The sequence below is a fragment of the Paramormyrops kingsleyae genome, chromosome 16 (genome assembly GCF_048594095.1).
Source record: "Paramormyrops kingsleyae isolate MSU_618 chromosome 16, PKINGS_0.4, whole genome shotgun sequence".
Classification (NCBI taxonomy): Eukaryota; Metazoa; Chordata; class Actinopteri; order Osteoglossiformes; family Mormyridae; genus Paramormyrops; species Paramormyrops kingsleyae.
The window spans coordinates 5,202,914-5,219,474 of NC_132812.1; the positions used below are offsets into that span (position 1 = coordinate 5,202,914).

Consider the following 16,561-nt stretch of genomic DNA (forward strand, 5'->3'; position numbering starts at 1 on the left):
TGGCAACTACAAACTCCAAATGGAAGTAAGCCTAGGTTTCTTATTCCAGTGAACCAGTGAAACACACCTGAGTCACAAATGCCTGTGAAGCCGAATGTCCCAAACATTATGGTGCCCTGAAAAGGGAGACTATGTATAAAAAGTGTGGTCATTTTTACATAGTGAAACTGAAATGTATGCAAATAACTTTAAACTTAATTCTGGAATAGGCATTTTAATCATATCTGAATGGTTTGATTTGAAAGCAGAGGGGTAAATCAAGGAAAAATGTATCTTTGTCCCAAACATTACGGAGGGCACTGTAGTGAGGACATCCTTAATTTTACAAACAGTTTCTTATGATTTCCAGCAAAGCAGAATATGAATGCTACTGTGTGAAATTACAAAGGCTCAGTAGCAGGACCCCCAGGTACACTGACTCGTAGCCACGGCAGACAGCTTATACTGCACTTAATCTCATATTATACTGTAGGAAGCACAGCAACTTGTGTTTATAAAGCATGTAATTTAAGCAATGGGCCACAAAATAGCTGGAAAACACTTTATACAGTTTAATAGTGGATGTTGGTATAAACAAAAAAACCTGTATTGTAAAAAACAAATAGAAAGTGAAATCCAAGCAGCAATGTGTATGTATTCCATGTAGCTGAACACATTATCATGATCAGAGACCATAATTGATATTTCTGTAAAATGTTCAGTTTCCCCTACATTACTGGCTTCCAATTTTAAGGGGAATAATTAGCAGGTTATAGTTTTTACGTCAGAACTAGATGTTATGTACAAACAACTGTATTAATGTGAATGTTTACAGCATATAGTAATTTCCTATGCAAATTCTACATAGACCACGCTATAAATGAAATATTACAGATCAGATCTACAGCTTAGTGTCACAAAACAGCCTTAGCTGGGTTAATTGCCCCTCAGGGACAAATAAAGTTTTTTTTTGTTTTTTTTTTTATTTGAATTTGTGTTAGTCTCAGACTGGTGCAGAGAATATACTCTATGACTTGAGTATAATCAAAAAAGGGAAAATAACCATACAAATCACATGTTGAACTGCTTTTCTATGGTAGTAAGAACTTTTCTTACATAATAAACCTTGAATCTCTTAGGCCATGGTAATGTGAGTTTGAAACTGCTGTAAGGAAAGATAAAGGCGCCCGTGGAAATTTAGCTTTAGAAATGCTGTACAAATACTATCTGTAAAAAATAATTACGAAAAATAAACTCAGGGAGTATAAACTGGCATGTTCTTTAAGAAACCGTTATAAACAATTGGTGTTCAGGTCCAGCGTGTAGAAGTCTTGGTGCCACTTCAGGTGCCGCTAGAATCCACATGCAGCCCTGCACCTCGTCCCCAGCGGGAAGTACATCCTGGCCGCCGTTCTCCATTAAGAACTAGCTGTGCTGGCAATAGGTCCATGTCAGTACAGCCTTGCTCAGGCGGTGCTGTGCTAATCCCAGAGTGCAGTCTGCCCGTATACCTCCCTATACGCCACGCGCTTGAAAGAAAAAACAAAAGAGCAGTCATTTGTACGGAATGACACTGCGAAGGCCACTGTCAGACCTCTGCCTGTCGGCAGTGACAGGAGGGAGTGGCTTCCCAAAGAAATCTGCAGGAGGAGAGGGAGAGAGACAGCTCTGTTAGTGGGCCTCTTAGGGGCATTTCCGATGGAGAGCTGAAGAGGAACTGTGCATCAGTACAGGAACGCTCACCACGACATACTGATTCCTCAACAGCCTACAACACATACAAAGAAACCATTAATCTAAAGATAATATTCTTTTACCCTTTTAATAGGGATGCACCGATTCCACTTTTTGTGTACCGATACCGATACCTGGGCTTTGGATATTGGCCAATACCGAGTACCGATCCGATACTTTAGCAAAACAGACCTTACGGTTTTTGCTTTACTTCTGTCGCCATCCCTTATCTTAAAATATACTCAAACTGCTGAGATCCTCCGTGTATACTCGCCAATTTGCCAATGCTGGTGTTCTGTGCATTTATCTTTCCCAAATGTTTCTGGTTGACAAATCCCTTGCTAGATGCAAAAATCTGATTGGGTAGCACAAAAAAAAAAGCAGCAGCTTTGAGTTTTAACATAATGTAGCAATCAAGTAGGTTTGGTTCTTGGTAATGAGTAAGAGTATAAGCATATGAGCGTAGTATCGTCCCGATACCTGATGCTGGTATCGGTATTGGTGCATCCTTACTTTTTAAAAAATAAATTCATTATCTTATTTATACTTTTCCGCCTGCCAATAATAATAATGAGGTTTTCAAAACAATATGAATCCTATTAAAATATTCAAAATAACTATTATACCTCTAGGCGAAAAACATTTAAATCCAGGTGTCATTTTAATTTCATCACATAAACAAAAATCTGACATTTCAGATGCATTTTAATGTTACTGGAAAACAGGAAATAAGCACATAAGCCCAAAAAACAAGCATGTTAGTGATACGAACCAGGCCTCTTAAAAATGAAGAAAAAAAACTTGTCAATAGAAGTGTCTTTTGTTATTTGGAAAACTGATCTAAAACAAATTCAAGATTGAGATACACATTTGGCTGATTTTAGCTGAAAATAGAAGGTAAACAATGACTGGTTTAGGTTTTACATTATGGCTTCCAAAGTCACCCCTATGAAACATGCAAAGGATGCACAGACAGGAACATTGAGCAATGCAGTGGGTTAGTGACGCAGAGACAGCACCATGTCATAATGTCATCACAGCCAGTGTATATCAGCAATGAACATGCAGACAGTTCAGGTGGAAGTTTGAATTACCAGAATGCTTTGTGTCCCCAAGTGGCTCAAGTTTGGGAAGCCTAGTGGCTTTTGGAGTAGCCCATCCAACTAAAACAAAGCAAGAAGTACTGATGCTTAAGATGTTAACTCATCTTAGCTAAAAAGATCTTGTGACATTTACATGCTCAATTTTATAACACTGCCTGTACCTAATACAGATTACATGTACTTAAGATATGAGTAAAATGTAACCAGTCAGTATTATTCAAGTGACATTATAAACACTGGGCTTCCTCGGAACTGGAGTCATAATTGTACAGTTATTAGTCATGTCATGGTGTCTGTCACCTGGAGGGGGAGGGGGGGGCGTTCGCATCTCAGGGGCTTCCTCCTCCGATTTTAAGGGGTCCACCCTGTGCTTCCGCTTCAGCCACTGCTTCTTCGCTTTCTTTTTGGTTTGATCGGCTGCTGAAGCGTAAAACACACGTGTGATACAACCTGTAGTCCTGTGTGTCCCATGTCACTGGAAAGATTTTTCATAAATTAGGGCTGCCAGGCCACACAGCCATTTTTATGTTTTTTTTTTTCTTCCAAAATCCACTTTTTATTTTGCTTCGTATACATGTGTAGGACCATAACATTTGTGGAGACTTTTTCCTATCAGAGGAGCACGTGCACATGAATGTGAGGAAAAATGCGTGACTGACCGGAGTCTGCGCTGTCAGCAGTTAACTTCTCGCTCTCCTCCTCCTCCTCCTCCTCCTCCGGCTGCTGATGCTGTGGACTGGCCGGACTGCTGAAGGTCTGCAGCTCTCCACTGGGGCTCCGCTGCCCCTCAGAGATGTCCTCCCGCTCTCGCTCTTTCAGCTTCTTCAGCTTATTTTCATTCTGCACCCCCCCCACCCCCACCAGACACAACAGTAAATAAATATTTTCTCTCACGTGAAACGATTCAACCACATTTGATACCAATTTTTGTTGACTGCCATCACAACAACCACCGTATCACCAAACAAGGTTGTGTAAGCTGTACACCATCTTACTTACTAAATTACATTTCGTCATGGTATGACAGCAAGGAGCCCTGCCTACCACCTAGATTTGGTGGCAACGGAATAGCACAGGCAACAGACGATCACAGCACTGAATATGGCAATGACTCTATTTCAAATTGTGCAGAAGGCGGCAACGGAAAACCACTCCTATACCTTACCAAAGAAAACTTATGGGCAGATACGCCAGAATGAAAAACATTATAGAACTGGAAGACAGAACCGCTTCAGCAGAAAGGCACTTCACATGCAGCTGGGGAAGGGCTAAGGATTCTTCCGAGTATGGTTGATGTTTAGACGTGGTGGGATCAAAGACTTATAGAAGTCCAATTGATGATGTTGCCATGCCGAGAAAGAATATCCGAGACTGCAAAGACAGGATTACTATTGGAATATGGATTGTACAGAGTATGAGTCAGGGACAGCTGGGCGTGATAAAGATGAAAATGGATCCATACAAGTCAACATCTTAAGCATTAGCAAAATTAAATGGACTAGGCTACTTTCAGTTATATGAACACATCATTTACTACTTAGGAAAGAGGAAAAGCTGTGAGTATTTTAGGAAGTACACTGTAAAGGCTAACTGGATACAATATCATAAATGAACAACATATCACATAAATCCCATTCAATACAACAGTTACGCAGGCTTATGTGTCAAAGACTCATGTGGATAAAGAGGAAACTGCAAAGTTTAACCAGGTTCAGGCTGAGACAGGTCATGCAAATTATATATTACTGGTGCCGGGAGATTGGAAAAAGATCAGAAATTCAATTAGCTAATATGAACGTAGAAGCAGAAACAAAGCTGCAGAATGACTGATTAGATGGAAATCCAATGAAATCTTCATTGCCAATTCAGTCTCCAAGGAGCAGTGAAAAGCATCTTTACACTTCAGTATCGCCAGATGGGTTTACAGAAATCAGACTATTTTCTCATTGTCAAACTATGAAAGACCTCAGTTCAAAGAGTGAAGATACGGCCTGAAGCAGATTATGGAACAAATCATAAACTACACCCAAGAAATAGTGTGAATAATATACACATTGTCATCAAGGAAACATCAGAAACCAATTACAGACATTGGACTCACTTTATAGATGACCAGAAGAACTGTAGATGAAATTCAAAGTCATCCAAGAGAAATCCAATAAAAATGCAGTAAAATTGAAAGAGCCAAAGTCAATGTATTCAGGAAAGGCCAAGGAACAAGATGATGAGATGGGTGTATGGATAACTGAAAAAACCAGGGGATATCAGAAGGTCAATATGTAAAACTATGGCATTAGCTTTGGGGCCAGCAAAGACTTAAGAACACCATGGTCTGTGAGGAAAACAAATCAAGATCAAATCAAGCCCAAACTGAATCACAAATAATCAAACTGAAGTTGTCTTATTTCAGGTATATTATGATAAGACCCACTATACTGGAAAAGCCCAAAACAATTAGAAAAACTGAAGATAAAGAAGAGTTTGACCAGCAAACAACATGTATGAGAAGCCTGAAGACCTCTACAAAAGACAAAGTTCTGAAGAAACCTTTTATGTTCGGAGATGACTTTGACTTGACGGCACTAATTAATAATAATTAATGATTTATTATGAAACTAAAACTTCAGTTTTGTTTTATTTAGGAGTTAGCATTTTATGTATTCACCTATTTCAAGTAAAAACTACCCAGTATATAAAAAAGGGCGTGTGAGGGTTGCGTTGGGGTTAGATCTCAATGTCACACCTCTGTGATGACATCAGCAATCGGCTGGAAAGGGTGTGACAAACTGGCACCGTTTTCCTCCTCCCCTGTCTGCACAGTCCTCCCCTCCCTTTCAGCCTCTTCTCGCTCTTGTTTATCCCTGCGGAAGAGAACACCATTTCAGAAAATCACAAGGCTCTCACACAGGCTGGCTAACCTCAAGGCCATGTGGGGCGACATTATGGTCTGTGTCCAAGGTTACCTTCTCTCAGCTTTTTCTTAAAAGCATAAATGCTATCTCTTCAGTTTTGTGATTACCTTTCATTTAGAAAAACCATTATATTTAACTGAGTTTTTGTAGGGAACAATTCTTGCCTTACAGGCCATCCAAGGGTTCTTGGGACGCTCACCTCTCCTCTCGAGCTCGCCGGACTCTCTCTCCTCGCTCCCTCTTCTCCAGCTCCTCCTGAGCCTTCTGCTCCGCAGTATCCTTCTCCACGCGCTCGCTGATACCCTCGTAGTCCCTAGCAATGTTGTTCAGGAGCCAGTTTAGCCCATTCTTAATGGACTTGTCCATCTTCTTCCCGTAGCCAATTACAGCTGAGCAGGGCTCCTGCAGTGCAAATGCCACACAGTCTAAAAATAGTGTCTTTAACTCCATCTTTGATAATGATATGCCAAACATAAGTGGCAGAATCTGACCTTAGCACCACATTACATTCAAAATAACACAACCAACCAGCCAAAAGATACATGTTTGATTCCCAAAAAGAGTACTCACAATTTGACAGAGACATTTATTCTCATTCACAAGCTTCTCCAGGGATAGATGCTCTATGATATCTGCCTCTGCCAATGCACCATCTCTGTCTTGTTTGTTGGCCAGTCTAAGGGAGAAGAAAATAACAATGCCATGATTTTGCAATGACTAATGTGGGGCACAAACAGGGCAAATAGTTACGCAGCCAAAAACTCATGTTTCTTGATTCGAATCAGGAAATTGATGAACAAATCTAAGAAGTAGACTCTCTGGGGATTTTTCACAACTATCTTACAGTATATCACACACAACATATTCCATAAAATCAAAAGGGGAACTAAGTAATGGCTGTTTCTGGCTACATACAAGTCATGGCACAGCAATCTATTAGCTGATTGTACAGCTACGCACGTGATACGCACCTTTCCCATCTTGTATAACAGGTTTTTTTCATTTCTCTAACACAAAAAAACAAAACATGCTAAACTAATGGGACAGAACCATGTGTTTTCTGGAGTTACAATTCATAGTCTGAAGACCTGGGGGGTCCAAAATCCTCAATTGCCCTTGACACTAAAAAGTCCTGGTCATTTTCTAATTAATATTTAACATGGGGCAGGGGAAGGAGCAGTAACTGTTGCTCCCCCACGCTATTAGTCTTTATCTCCCCTAGAATCAAAGACAAGGTCCCATCTTCAAAGATCATAGGTCAAATCTGAGCTTCAGGATACATACTGTAACTCTGACTAAAACACCAGTAATTATACTACTGTCACCATTGATAAAAAGTGCTCAAACTAAAAAGCTGATAATTATAGTCTTTAAATTGTAATAGTTCTAGTTATCATACAACACATTTTCTGTGTCAGAAACTCTTTGCTACAGAATTTTCTCATTCAGAATTTATAAATATAAAACAACACAAAAATAAATGGATAAGTACATAATTTGTTTTTTTTACATAAAATGTAACAGCTGATACTTCAAAGGAAATAGTTTATATAAATGGCAAACCCTTTCAGAATCATAATGCTCTGAATGGGAGATTGTGCTGTTAAATTGACTCTGAAGAGCCTGGAGAAATTAAATAGGCAGCTAGTTTGTGAAACTGCATTCCAGATCATTTTTTAATACTTCCATAAAATTGATGCTTCTTCTTAAAGCAGGAAGGCAAAGCTGTTTAACCCAAGGGCTATAGTCCCTTATAGACAACATTGGAAAAAAAATTCAGAAACATACAGCGCACATTTCCTTGAAGAAATTTCATTAAGTCACTACATATTTATCAGATGGCCTCATGAATTGCACCATAACGGCTTGCACTCAGTATGTAGTAGGAGGTGTGGCTGTGGACTGGAAGAACCACATTCTCCTCCACTTCCTGCTCTATATGCATGAAGGTGCTACAAATATTTACTTTGGGGGGTGAAGTGGAGGGTATAGACCCCAAAATGGTTTAGAAAGTGTATGGAGAGGCCAAGGCTGAAGAAATATCCGAACACGTGCGCATCAAAGAAAAGTAACGCTGTCGGGACAGAAAGACTCCGTAAGATAGCAAGCAGATACCTGGCTTTGGTTCCAACTCAGCGTTTCACTCGTACCTGACAACAAGGTAACATAACTGTTTATGGCTTTGGCAGACCAGCTTTGCATTACCGTTAAATAGTAACATGATCTACAAACAGTTAAGTCCAGTGAAGATACATTCATTTAATATCTGCCTCACAATGAAGGCAAAACAAGCGATCAGTCCTGTGACACAAATATGATCAGAGTGGTTTCTTAACAACATTGTTTTCTAAATAAAGGTGTCGGGTATCTGTTCTGAAATGTCTCCAGCCACGTAGTACAAACATATACGCATCTTAAAAGATTTTTGTTTTGTATCTTTATAAACAATTGCTATATAACACACATTTAGCAAATAAAATCTTTATCACAAAATTTTAATTTCCATTAAAACAATTTTTATGAAAACATATCTTCAGACCGAACTGTTAGAAAGCAAAATGTTGCTGTTCGTCTTTGATGGAACTACATAATACCAGCGTATCTGTGCATCTGTTACACAACACATGTGTTCATATAATGTGGCGACATGTTTTATGACTAGGTGTTAAGAAAGATAAATTTCAGATTGTTGCAAATTATTCTTAATCTGTATAGCAGATTTGGTTGATGATAATTTAATCTCTCATGATCCACACTGGATGGAAAGTTACATCAAACTCTATTAATTCAATCTGCTATTTAAGTCAACTTCACAACTTTTAAAATGGAAGAGGAGAAAAAAACTACCCTGTGCTCTGTGTTTTATGTGTGTGTGTATGTATGTATATATAGCACCCTGGACACTAAAAAGCCCACATACTGAAGGTAATTGGTAACTCTCTCTCTCTCTGTCTCTCTCTCTATAAATATATATATAAATATATATATATATATAATATATATATATATATATATATATATATATATATATATATATATATATTAGAGAGACAGAGAGAGAGAGAGAGACAGAGAGACAGAGAGACAGAGAGAGAGAGAGAGAGAGAGCATATGGACGGGGGGGATTCCCCATACTGCAGTAGCATGAGGACTAAAATGATTAATGGCCCAATAATAGTTATTTAGTGTAAACTACAAGACTGTGTCCTTTCTTGAAATAAACCACTTACAATTCCATGTAAATGAAAATAAGACAATACCGTTTGTAAACCCAAGGTGTCACCCTCTAGATTTCTTGCATTTTGCTAAGTTTGCCTTTTATGTTATTTCAGAGCTAAAAAACATACTCTCTGCACTTCGAAAATAGTCAATGGAATTGCATGGAAGCCAGGGACTAGGAAGAATCTGACAGCATTTCTGTGTGTAAAAGAGCGCCTGGAAATCCAGAACAATGAAGGACCGACTGGAGGAGCTGCAGAAGACAATAGATGCCCAAGAGGAAAACAAGGATGACGACAACCCCTGCACGGATGAGGAGGAGGAGGATGATGTGCCCATCACTTCAGAGGCAGTGATCTTTGAGAAGGAGCCAGTGCTGGAAATCTTCCTCCGACAGGCACAACACATCCGAGGGGACATTTACCACCTGGAGGCGGAGGTCAACAAGTTCAGCCAGGAGCAGAAGACCCTGACGGCTGTTATGCGGAGCTTCAGCATGATGAAAAAGGAGAACAGTGTCACTTTGGACATCAAACTGCAGGCAGAGAGTATCTACAAGCAGCTGGACACCCTGCTCAAGCAAGTGAAGCAAACAGAAGCAAAGAGCAACCCGTCAGGAACTGCAACCCGCATCCAGCGTTCCCAGCATGCCATGCTCCTGCGCCACTTCCAGAAAGTCACATGTCAATATAATGAGACTCTAATGAGCAGGCAAGAAAAGTGCAAGACGTTCATCATCCGTCAACTGGAGATTTCTGGCCAGGAAACATCAGAGGAGGAAGTGGACGAGATGGTGGAGCAGGGCAGGTGGAAGGTTTTCAGCGAGAACTTCCTGGATGAGGCTAAGGTTACCCGTACGCAGCTCTGTGAAATAGAGAGGCGCCACAAGGAGCTCATTTGCCTGGAGAGCAGCATGAAGGACCTGCATGACCTCTTCATGGACATAGGCCTGTTGGTGCAGGAGCAGGGGGAACACATCGAGAACATCCAGGCCCAAGTGGAGAAGACACAAAACTTCACGGCGAGCATCAAGGAGAATATCAAAAAAGCAGCTAGGTACAAAAAGGAGAACCCCTTCAAGGGAATATGCTGCTTCTGTTGTCGCAATTGTGCGAACTGAGCTCAGCCAATCGCATGCGAAGGATTCAGTGTTTTTGGGCTCACTGCAGTAGCAATGCAGTAGTTAAGACAACACAACTTGCGCATAATGACTGCCCCCCCCCCCCAACACCAAAGAGCACACAAAGGACCTTCCCTTCCATCTGGCCAAGATAAAGGCCAAGGGCACGATGAACTTTAACAGCACATCACATCAGCAAGATGACTGATGTGGACTGAGAACCCTGTGGGGCACCAAACGTTCTCACCTGTTACATGAAACTATGGACATTTTTAAACATGAAATGAGGCCCATTATTCATAATTATAAGCACCGACCTTCACGGCATATTTATTTATAAAGTACACTGTAACTGTTAACTCTAAACATAACGATGAACCATTTATGTACAAAAAAATTTACTTTATTCATTCTAATAAATACAGTCAACATATAAGGCAGTTTGTGCATGATATGCTAGGATGCTATTTAACCTATTTTTTTATACATTAAATGCTGAAGAAAATCATTCCACCCAACAGGCTTTTTTAATGACATGCGACACAGTCGATGTCAGGATTAGTTCAAACACTTGCACATCTAATACTTACTATTGTAAAGGCTGTATTTGAACAATCTGACTTTAATTCACAGGCTGCCATTTCAACAGTTTTTACCCTTACTTCAGGGCAGCACACAGTAATAACAGACATAGCCCGAAAATGGTGTCATTCTCATGCTAAGGCATTTCCCTGCCATACCTGCAGGTCTGTCCGCTGTGCAGTGCTTGAGGCAGACACTTGTGTTAAGTGCCTACATTAGGCCAGGAGTGGGCTTCTCAGAAATGGTCTAACCCCATTAACCCAGCATGGGGGGGCTTTATAAGTGCCTAGCTGGACACCATGCCCAGCACGCGCCCATCAGCGGGAAGGATGGAGGCAGTATCGCTCAGACAAACTGGAGACGATTCTTTGATGAGGATGACGGGCAGAGGAAGAGTGTGTCTTGTGCCAAGTGCTTACATTATCCAGCTCAAGCTGGGCAGGGGGGGGGGGTTATAGGGGAGGGGGGGGGCTGCAAGCCTTCCATAAAAGAGGAGAGCAGCTGCTATACCTCATAACATTATGACACACAGTGTGTTACATTTTATGGGAGTCCCAGCTCAAAAAACTATGCAATGATTGTGTGTTTTATGTGTGTGTCCTGACATGGAAACAGGACTGTTAAGTGAAAATTATGTGATTTCACTCAATATACAACAAATGTTCATACTAACACACTCCCAAAAGAAAGACAAATGTCAGGACTGTCTGGAGTTGTTTTCCAACTGAAACCATACAGTGCCTTTTTGAGAAGCAACACTGCCACCTTGTGTTTCCTAAAGGAAGAACATGAGCACTTTGTTTATGGATCATTTTTAATAGAACAAAAAGTCAGAACGAATGCAAAAAATAACACTTCTTTTTTAAATCCATTGCCCCCCCCATCAGCATGCAGTAACGACATTACTCACACAAGGACAGGCTTCCCAGCAATGCGGGGGTGTCTCAGAACCTCTGCCATGGTGTCCTTGGTCTCCTGAATGCGCTGGATGTCGCTGGAATCCACCACAAAAACTACACCGTAGGATTCCGCGTAGTAGTTCTTCCAGATTCCACGGATCCTCTTGCCGCCTCCGAGGTCGAAGATGGTTACCTCGAACTTTCCCTGCTTGAGGTCCATCTTAGAGAAGCCCACAGTGGGGGCCACATCCTCAGGGTTTTCTGCAGATCAACAAAATTAAACACATGTGAATGTTTATCCTAATAAACGCTGAGTAGTTGTCATTTTGCCACCATTTCTAAATGCAATCCTGTTGAATAAATTGTGAAAATGTGACAGCTATTAATAAATTAACTACACAAAAACATCTTTAGGGATGCGATCCGAAGTAGCGGACTCCTTACTAGTTTTCTGGAACTGGTAATACAGGCTGCCACTTTAAGGACAATGAATGGGCTAACATTCATCTGGGGAGTTTAGTTTGACAAGACAAACAGCTGCTTGCCCTGCTTTTTACTTATTCCAGTACAAATAGAATCTGTATATCAAATGAGCCATTACTCCCCCCCAAAAAAAAAAACACAGACCAAGGGGGGGGTGAACAGTCAATGGGGGGGGGGGCGGGTGAACAGTCAATGGGGGGGGGGGGGGGTGAACAGTCAATGGGGGGGGGGGGGGGTGAACAGTCAATGATCCACAAATTATGACTTGTGAAGTCTCACCTCCCTGTATTCCTCTGACGGTAGCAGTCTTCCCTGCATTGTCAAGTCCCACCATCAGCAATGTTACCTTCCTATAAAGTATATAAAAAGAAATGAATACAAAATTAACATATTACTCTTGGGAGAACAAAATAATGTTTTAACATAGTAGTACATGGGTCAATCTGCAGAAATATTGGACATCATACTGCTTTTTTGGGCAGCACTGATATAGTGGTTGATCCCAGGAAGCCCATTTAACCAGACACCCATAAGAGGCACTGGCCCTTCTGCATTAACAGGAGCTTAGCTGACCAGTGTGCAGGGATTTACAGACTGTATGAGTCAGTGCTCATTACTGGAGCTACACCTGTGTCCACAGCACAATAACACTGCTCATTGTTATGTGTGGGGGTTCAGGCTTTCAGCATTGCATATCTGAATCCCCATTCATACACCTGCTATTCCCAACAGGAAGATAATACTTCAATAGTTATCATTGCAGACATATAGGTTTGGGCCTCCAGGGACAATATTATTTATATACGGTGATTTTCCATAATTCTTTCAATCCTACAGGTTTGAAATTGGAGAAGAAAATAACTGAGTGTTTCAATAAGGACACTGAAATGATTTCCTTACAATAACCCACATTATTTCAAGACAAGGGAAAACCAAACTAATAGTTATATCCTTCCAAATAAAAACTCTGGCTATTACATGCTGCTTAAAATTATTGTCTACATGATAATGTAATAGCGGGATGTGCTAATAATGTAATAAGAAATGGAACAATGCAAGTACAGTACTATGTTCAATACAAAAGAATTTTTTTTTAAAAAGCTGCAGAATCAACTACAAGATTATCAGATATGCGTAACTGTGGCATTTCAGCTGTCAGATCTAATATTCAAAGAGGCATAAGAGAAAAAATTCTCAGCTGAAAGGGAAAACCCCTTTGTTCATATCCCTGTCAATACAAACATACCCAAACACTGAGGCTAACCAAGACAAACACCAAGACTTAACCTTATGTTAACACAGCCGTAGCACCCCAGGGTCAAAGACATTAAGCACACGGCCCAGGTGGTTTCCTGTTACAGGGTGTGGCCAATGCTTCATTGACAGACCACACCACAGGTCTCTATACATCCCTTTCAGCATCTGGGGGCAGATTACAGGGGATTTACCATTTTCTTCTGTAAAACAGCTGCACAACAAAACTCTCACTTACTGCGTCAGATACAACAGACCAGTTTTCTTTGCTTCATCTTGCCTTGAACCTAACATCTTAAAAACAAACTTCCTCCCCACATGTCACTTATAAGTTATATTTGCACTAATAAATATGAGATACACATACATACAAACATGCATCCAGCATCTTGTCATTTTATTTTACAAATAAAAAAATTCAAAATTCAGGAACAATAACATTAACTTTACAAAGCAGAACATTTTTTGAAAATGCTCACGACACAATTATATTCATTTATGAAAAATATGTAATTTATGGTAAAAAATTTAAAAGTATCCAAAACGCAGTATTGGAGGTTCAGTTTTGGTGTGTCTACTGTACACAAGTGTACATCTATGAAAATTCAGTCTAACTTTTCAGGGTGACACATTGGGTCACATTTCAAAGACAGATAGTTAAAGATACTAGGAAGCATCATCTTGAAATATATAACACTGTCTCCTCCAAATCTCACATCCCCAACACGTTCAGAGGCACATTCGCTGTTTGGTGCTTTTTCCTCTCACTAGGACGGCTGTTGACGGGAAAAGCACCAAACAGCGAGAAAAACGTCGGGCCTGTGGAGTTTGCGCCGCGATCACAGAAGGTCGGAGCCATATGGGACGACATCTGCAGGATCCTGAATGGAGTGAGCCGTACCGAACACTCGAGGGCATCAACAGATGACAAGCGCAGCAGCTATTATCATGAGCGCAAGCACTCGCACCACTTCACGGCAGCTTTGAACAACGTGACAACTTCATTCCAACCTCTGGCCAAACCCCGTAACCCTGGGACGCTCAAAACTTCACAGTGACTGCCTTGGTATCACTTTATTCTCCCGTTAAATAATCGCAACAATGCCATTTATCATCCAGAAGCGCTTTCCCAGTTCAGGGTCGTTTGAGTCTGACACCCATCCCAGGAAGCACAGGGCTAGAGTCAGGGGACACCTTGGACGGGATGCCAGGCTATCACATGACATTTACTTACGCATAATCTGCCCCTTTGGGGCACTTTATGTGGCCGCATATTTTCTTTAGGATTGCAGAAGGAAATCGGAGTATCCAAAGGAAACCGACACAAACACTGGAAGAACATGTAAACACCGGGGGCGGGACACGATATGAGAATCAATTATTAACGTCGGACGTAGAGCACCGCAGTACGGGTGACATTTATTGTTTGAATCAGGCAAATAAACACACCATTTTATACAACACAAAATTCAACGACCAAGTAATCCGGAAAGCACTGACCTTGCTGGCTCCTTCCAGCGTTTCATCAAGCTGCAGCAGTTAGCCATGAGGCTGAACATCGCACTCGGGACTCCAGGACTTAGAGAAATCCACTCGTGCGACCGCAAAGCGAGCGCACTGGGCTGCCCAGGAAGCGCGAGAGATCCAGATGCGAGGCTCCACGCGTCGTTCCCATGGTAGGCCGCTGCTTCAGCTTCGGGTCATCCCGGCGGTGGGGAGACTTCAGGGGGTAGCGCACAAAGTAACGCGAGCTAACACAGTCTAATTTCCCCTCGGAAGTTAAGTACAGAGACCGACTAGCTCAAATTATCACGGTCTTACAGAGATTGACTAACTCAGACGTCTAAGACCGACTGAGCAGCTAATAAGACAACAGAGCGAAATAACGGTCCAACGTTACACACGCACTAACAGAATGTGCAGAGAGAGAGGCACCCAGAAATTAATACAGTTACACGTCGGCGCCGATTCCCTGTCAGTCAGCCTAACCAGCATCAGCTACCAACAACGCATACTGGAAGACGGCAGTCATGTAAAGCTGATAAACTGAGAAAAAAGATATTCCGCCCTACTGTTTTAGCGACTTAGCTGGCTATTCCGATGCACTTCATAAATTTAGAGGAGCAACTTTAATATATCAGCTACATGTCGGGCCTCTGAAACGGAATATTCGGACCGATACTTTTTCCACCGTTACTCGTTTTAGAAGTAAAAATGCGAATAAAAAGTGCAGTTTTGGCAACAAGTGGTGGTAATGTTTACACGTCCGGCTGCGGCTGCTATGGCTGCGATGGCAAATCCCCGCCCCCACGACTGTACTTGAACAAAGACAACGCTATTCTCCTTTACCATCACTATAGGTTTTTCGGAGAGCGCTCCTAGCGGTTGGGAGTAAAACTGTTGGTAACGTTTACAACGAAATAATCGCGGTTGTTTTACTTCAGTTGGCAGTGTAAAGTAGCTTAAAATGATTAGACACAGATCAGTATATAAAAATCCCGTGGACAATTTAGGATGCGTCACTGAATCATATTAGAAATGGATTGATTTAAGTGTCTTCTTATGCTGAAAAGTAATACCTGTGTTTTAACGATACGTAAATAGACTGTGCACATAACAAATCTAATATGTTTCACTAATGCACAGCAGATGGAGCTGCTGAATCAGAGTATATTTACTGGGGCATAATTCTCCGTAAAGTTGTAATGTATTAGATATAACATTTATAAAAATACAGTGCTACATCTGAAATTATAGATTTTATCTGGTGGTTACCTTACATTTCTACGGAAGAGTAGGCCGGGGAGTACGGAAGGGTACAGAGACTTTTAAAGCACTTTTTAAAATTGATTCAAATTAAGACTTATTTGATTGATTGATAATATTAATAATTTCCAAATGCGAGAATGATACTTCGACAAAGGGAACAAAAGTAAATTAGATTACCCATGTGTTCTGTTAAAATAGTATGCATATTTAATGCATACATTATACGTGACCGTGATGTATTAAATATGGATATTATTAGCGGCTCCGCAGTTAGCGCTGCAGTTTCACACCGCCAGGTTCATGGCTCCGGCTCCCACCCGCTGCTCTGTGTGTGCAGGGTGCATGGTTGGTTTCCGCTGGGTTCCCCACTTTTCCCCCAAAGTACAAAAGAATGCAGTCAGGTATGTCGATGTCTTTAAATTGCCCATACTGTGATGAATTGGCACCCGAGCTTCCTGTGTTTCCTGAAATATGCTCCAGGCTCGCTAGCTGTTACTCTGCACTGGA

General features: G+C 41.2%; 2 protein-coding genes across 6 annotated transcripts; one reads left to right on the plus strand and one right to left on the minus strand.

Annotated features, from left to right (window-relative positions):
* Positions 1 to 527: 527 nt before the first annotated feature.
* On the minus strand, positions 528 to 15,607 carry arl13b (ADP-ribosylation factor-like 13b). 5 transcript variants are annotated; one of them, XM_072700254.1, is made up of 10 exons: positions 14,786 to 15,607; positions 12,311 to 12,381; positions 11,560 to 11,809; positions 6,299 to 6,404; positions 5,928 to 6,130; positions 5,560 to 5,677; positions 3,476 to 3,656; positions 3,117 to 3,233; positions 2,808 to 2,876; positions 528 to 1,619 (listed from the first exon to the last, which is right to left on the minus strand). In XM_072700254.1, exons 1-10 carry the CDS (start codon positions 14,842 to 14,844, stop codon positions 1,534 to 1,536), a joined length of 1,260 nt encoding a protein of 419 aa, XP_072556355.1. In that variant the 5' UTR covers positions 14,845 to 15,607; the 3' UTR covers positions 528 to 1,533. The 5 variants fall into 5 exon arrangements, with proteins under 5 accessions (XP_072556355.1, XP_072556354.1, XP_072556356.1 ...); XM_072700253.1 differs by having other exon boundaries at positions 3,117 to 3,236; XM_072700255.1 differs by having other exon boundaries at positions 528 to 1,508; positions 3,117 to 3,236; positions 14,786 to 15,606.
* On the plus strand, positions 7,643 to 10,497 carry LOC111852084 (syntaxin-19-like). The gene is made up of 2 exons (XM_023827615.2): positions 7,643 to 7,889; positions 9,061 to 10,497. The coding sequence occupies exon 2, from the start codon at positions 9,180 to 9,182 to the stop codon at positions 10,065 to 10,067; it is 888 nt and encodes a 295-aa protein (XP_023683383.2). The 5' UTR covers positions 7,643 to 7,889; positions 9,061 to 9,179; the 3' UTR covers positions 10,068 to 10,497.
* Positions 15,608 to 16,561: the final 954 nt, after the last annotated feature.

Excerpts from the sequence above, each read along its gene's own strand:
- arl13b (XM_072700253.1), bottom strand. The coding sequence starts at position 14,844 with ATGTTCAGCCTCATGGCTAACTGCTGCAGCTTGATGAAACGCTGGAAG. Across the intron at positions 12,382-14,785 it reads CGCTGGAAGGAGCCAGCAAG|GAAGGTAACATTGCTGATGG; the intron begins GTCAGTGCTTTC and ends TATACTTTATAG. Across the intron at positions 2,877-3,116 it reads GCCCCCCCCTCCCCCTCCAG|TTGGATGGGCTACTCCAAAA; the intron begins GTGACAGACACC and ends GCTTTGTTTTAG.
- LOC111852084 (XM_023827615.2), top strand. The coding sequence starts at position 9,180 with ATGAAGGACCGACTGGAGGAGCTGCAGAAGACAATAGATGCCCAAGAG.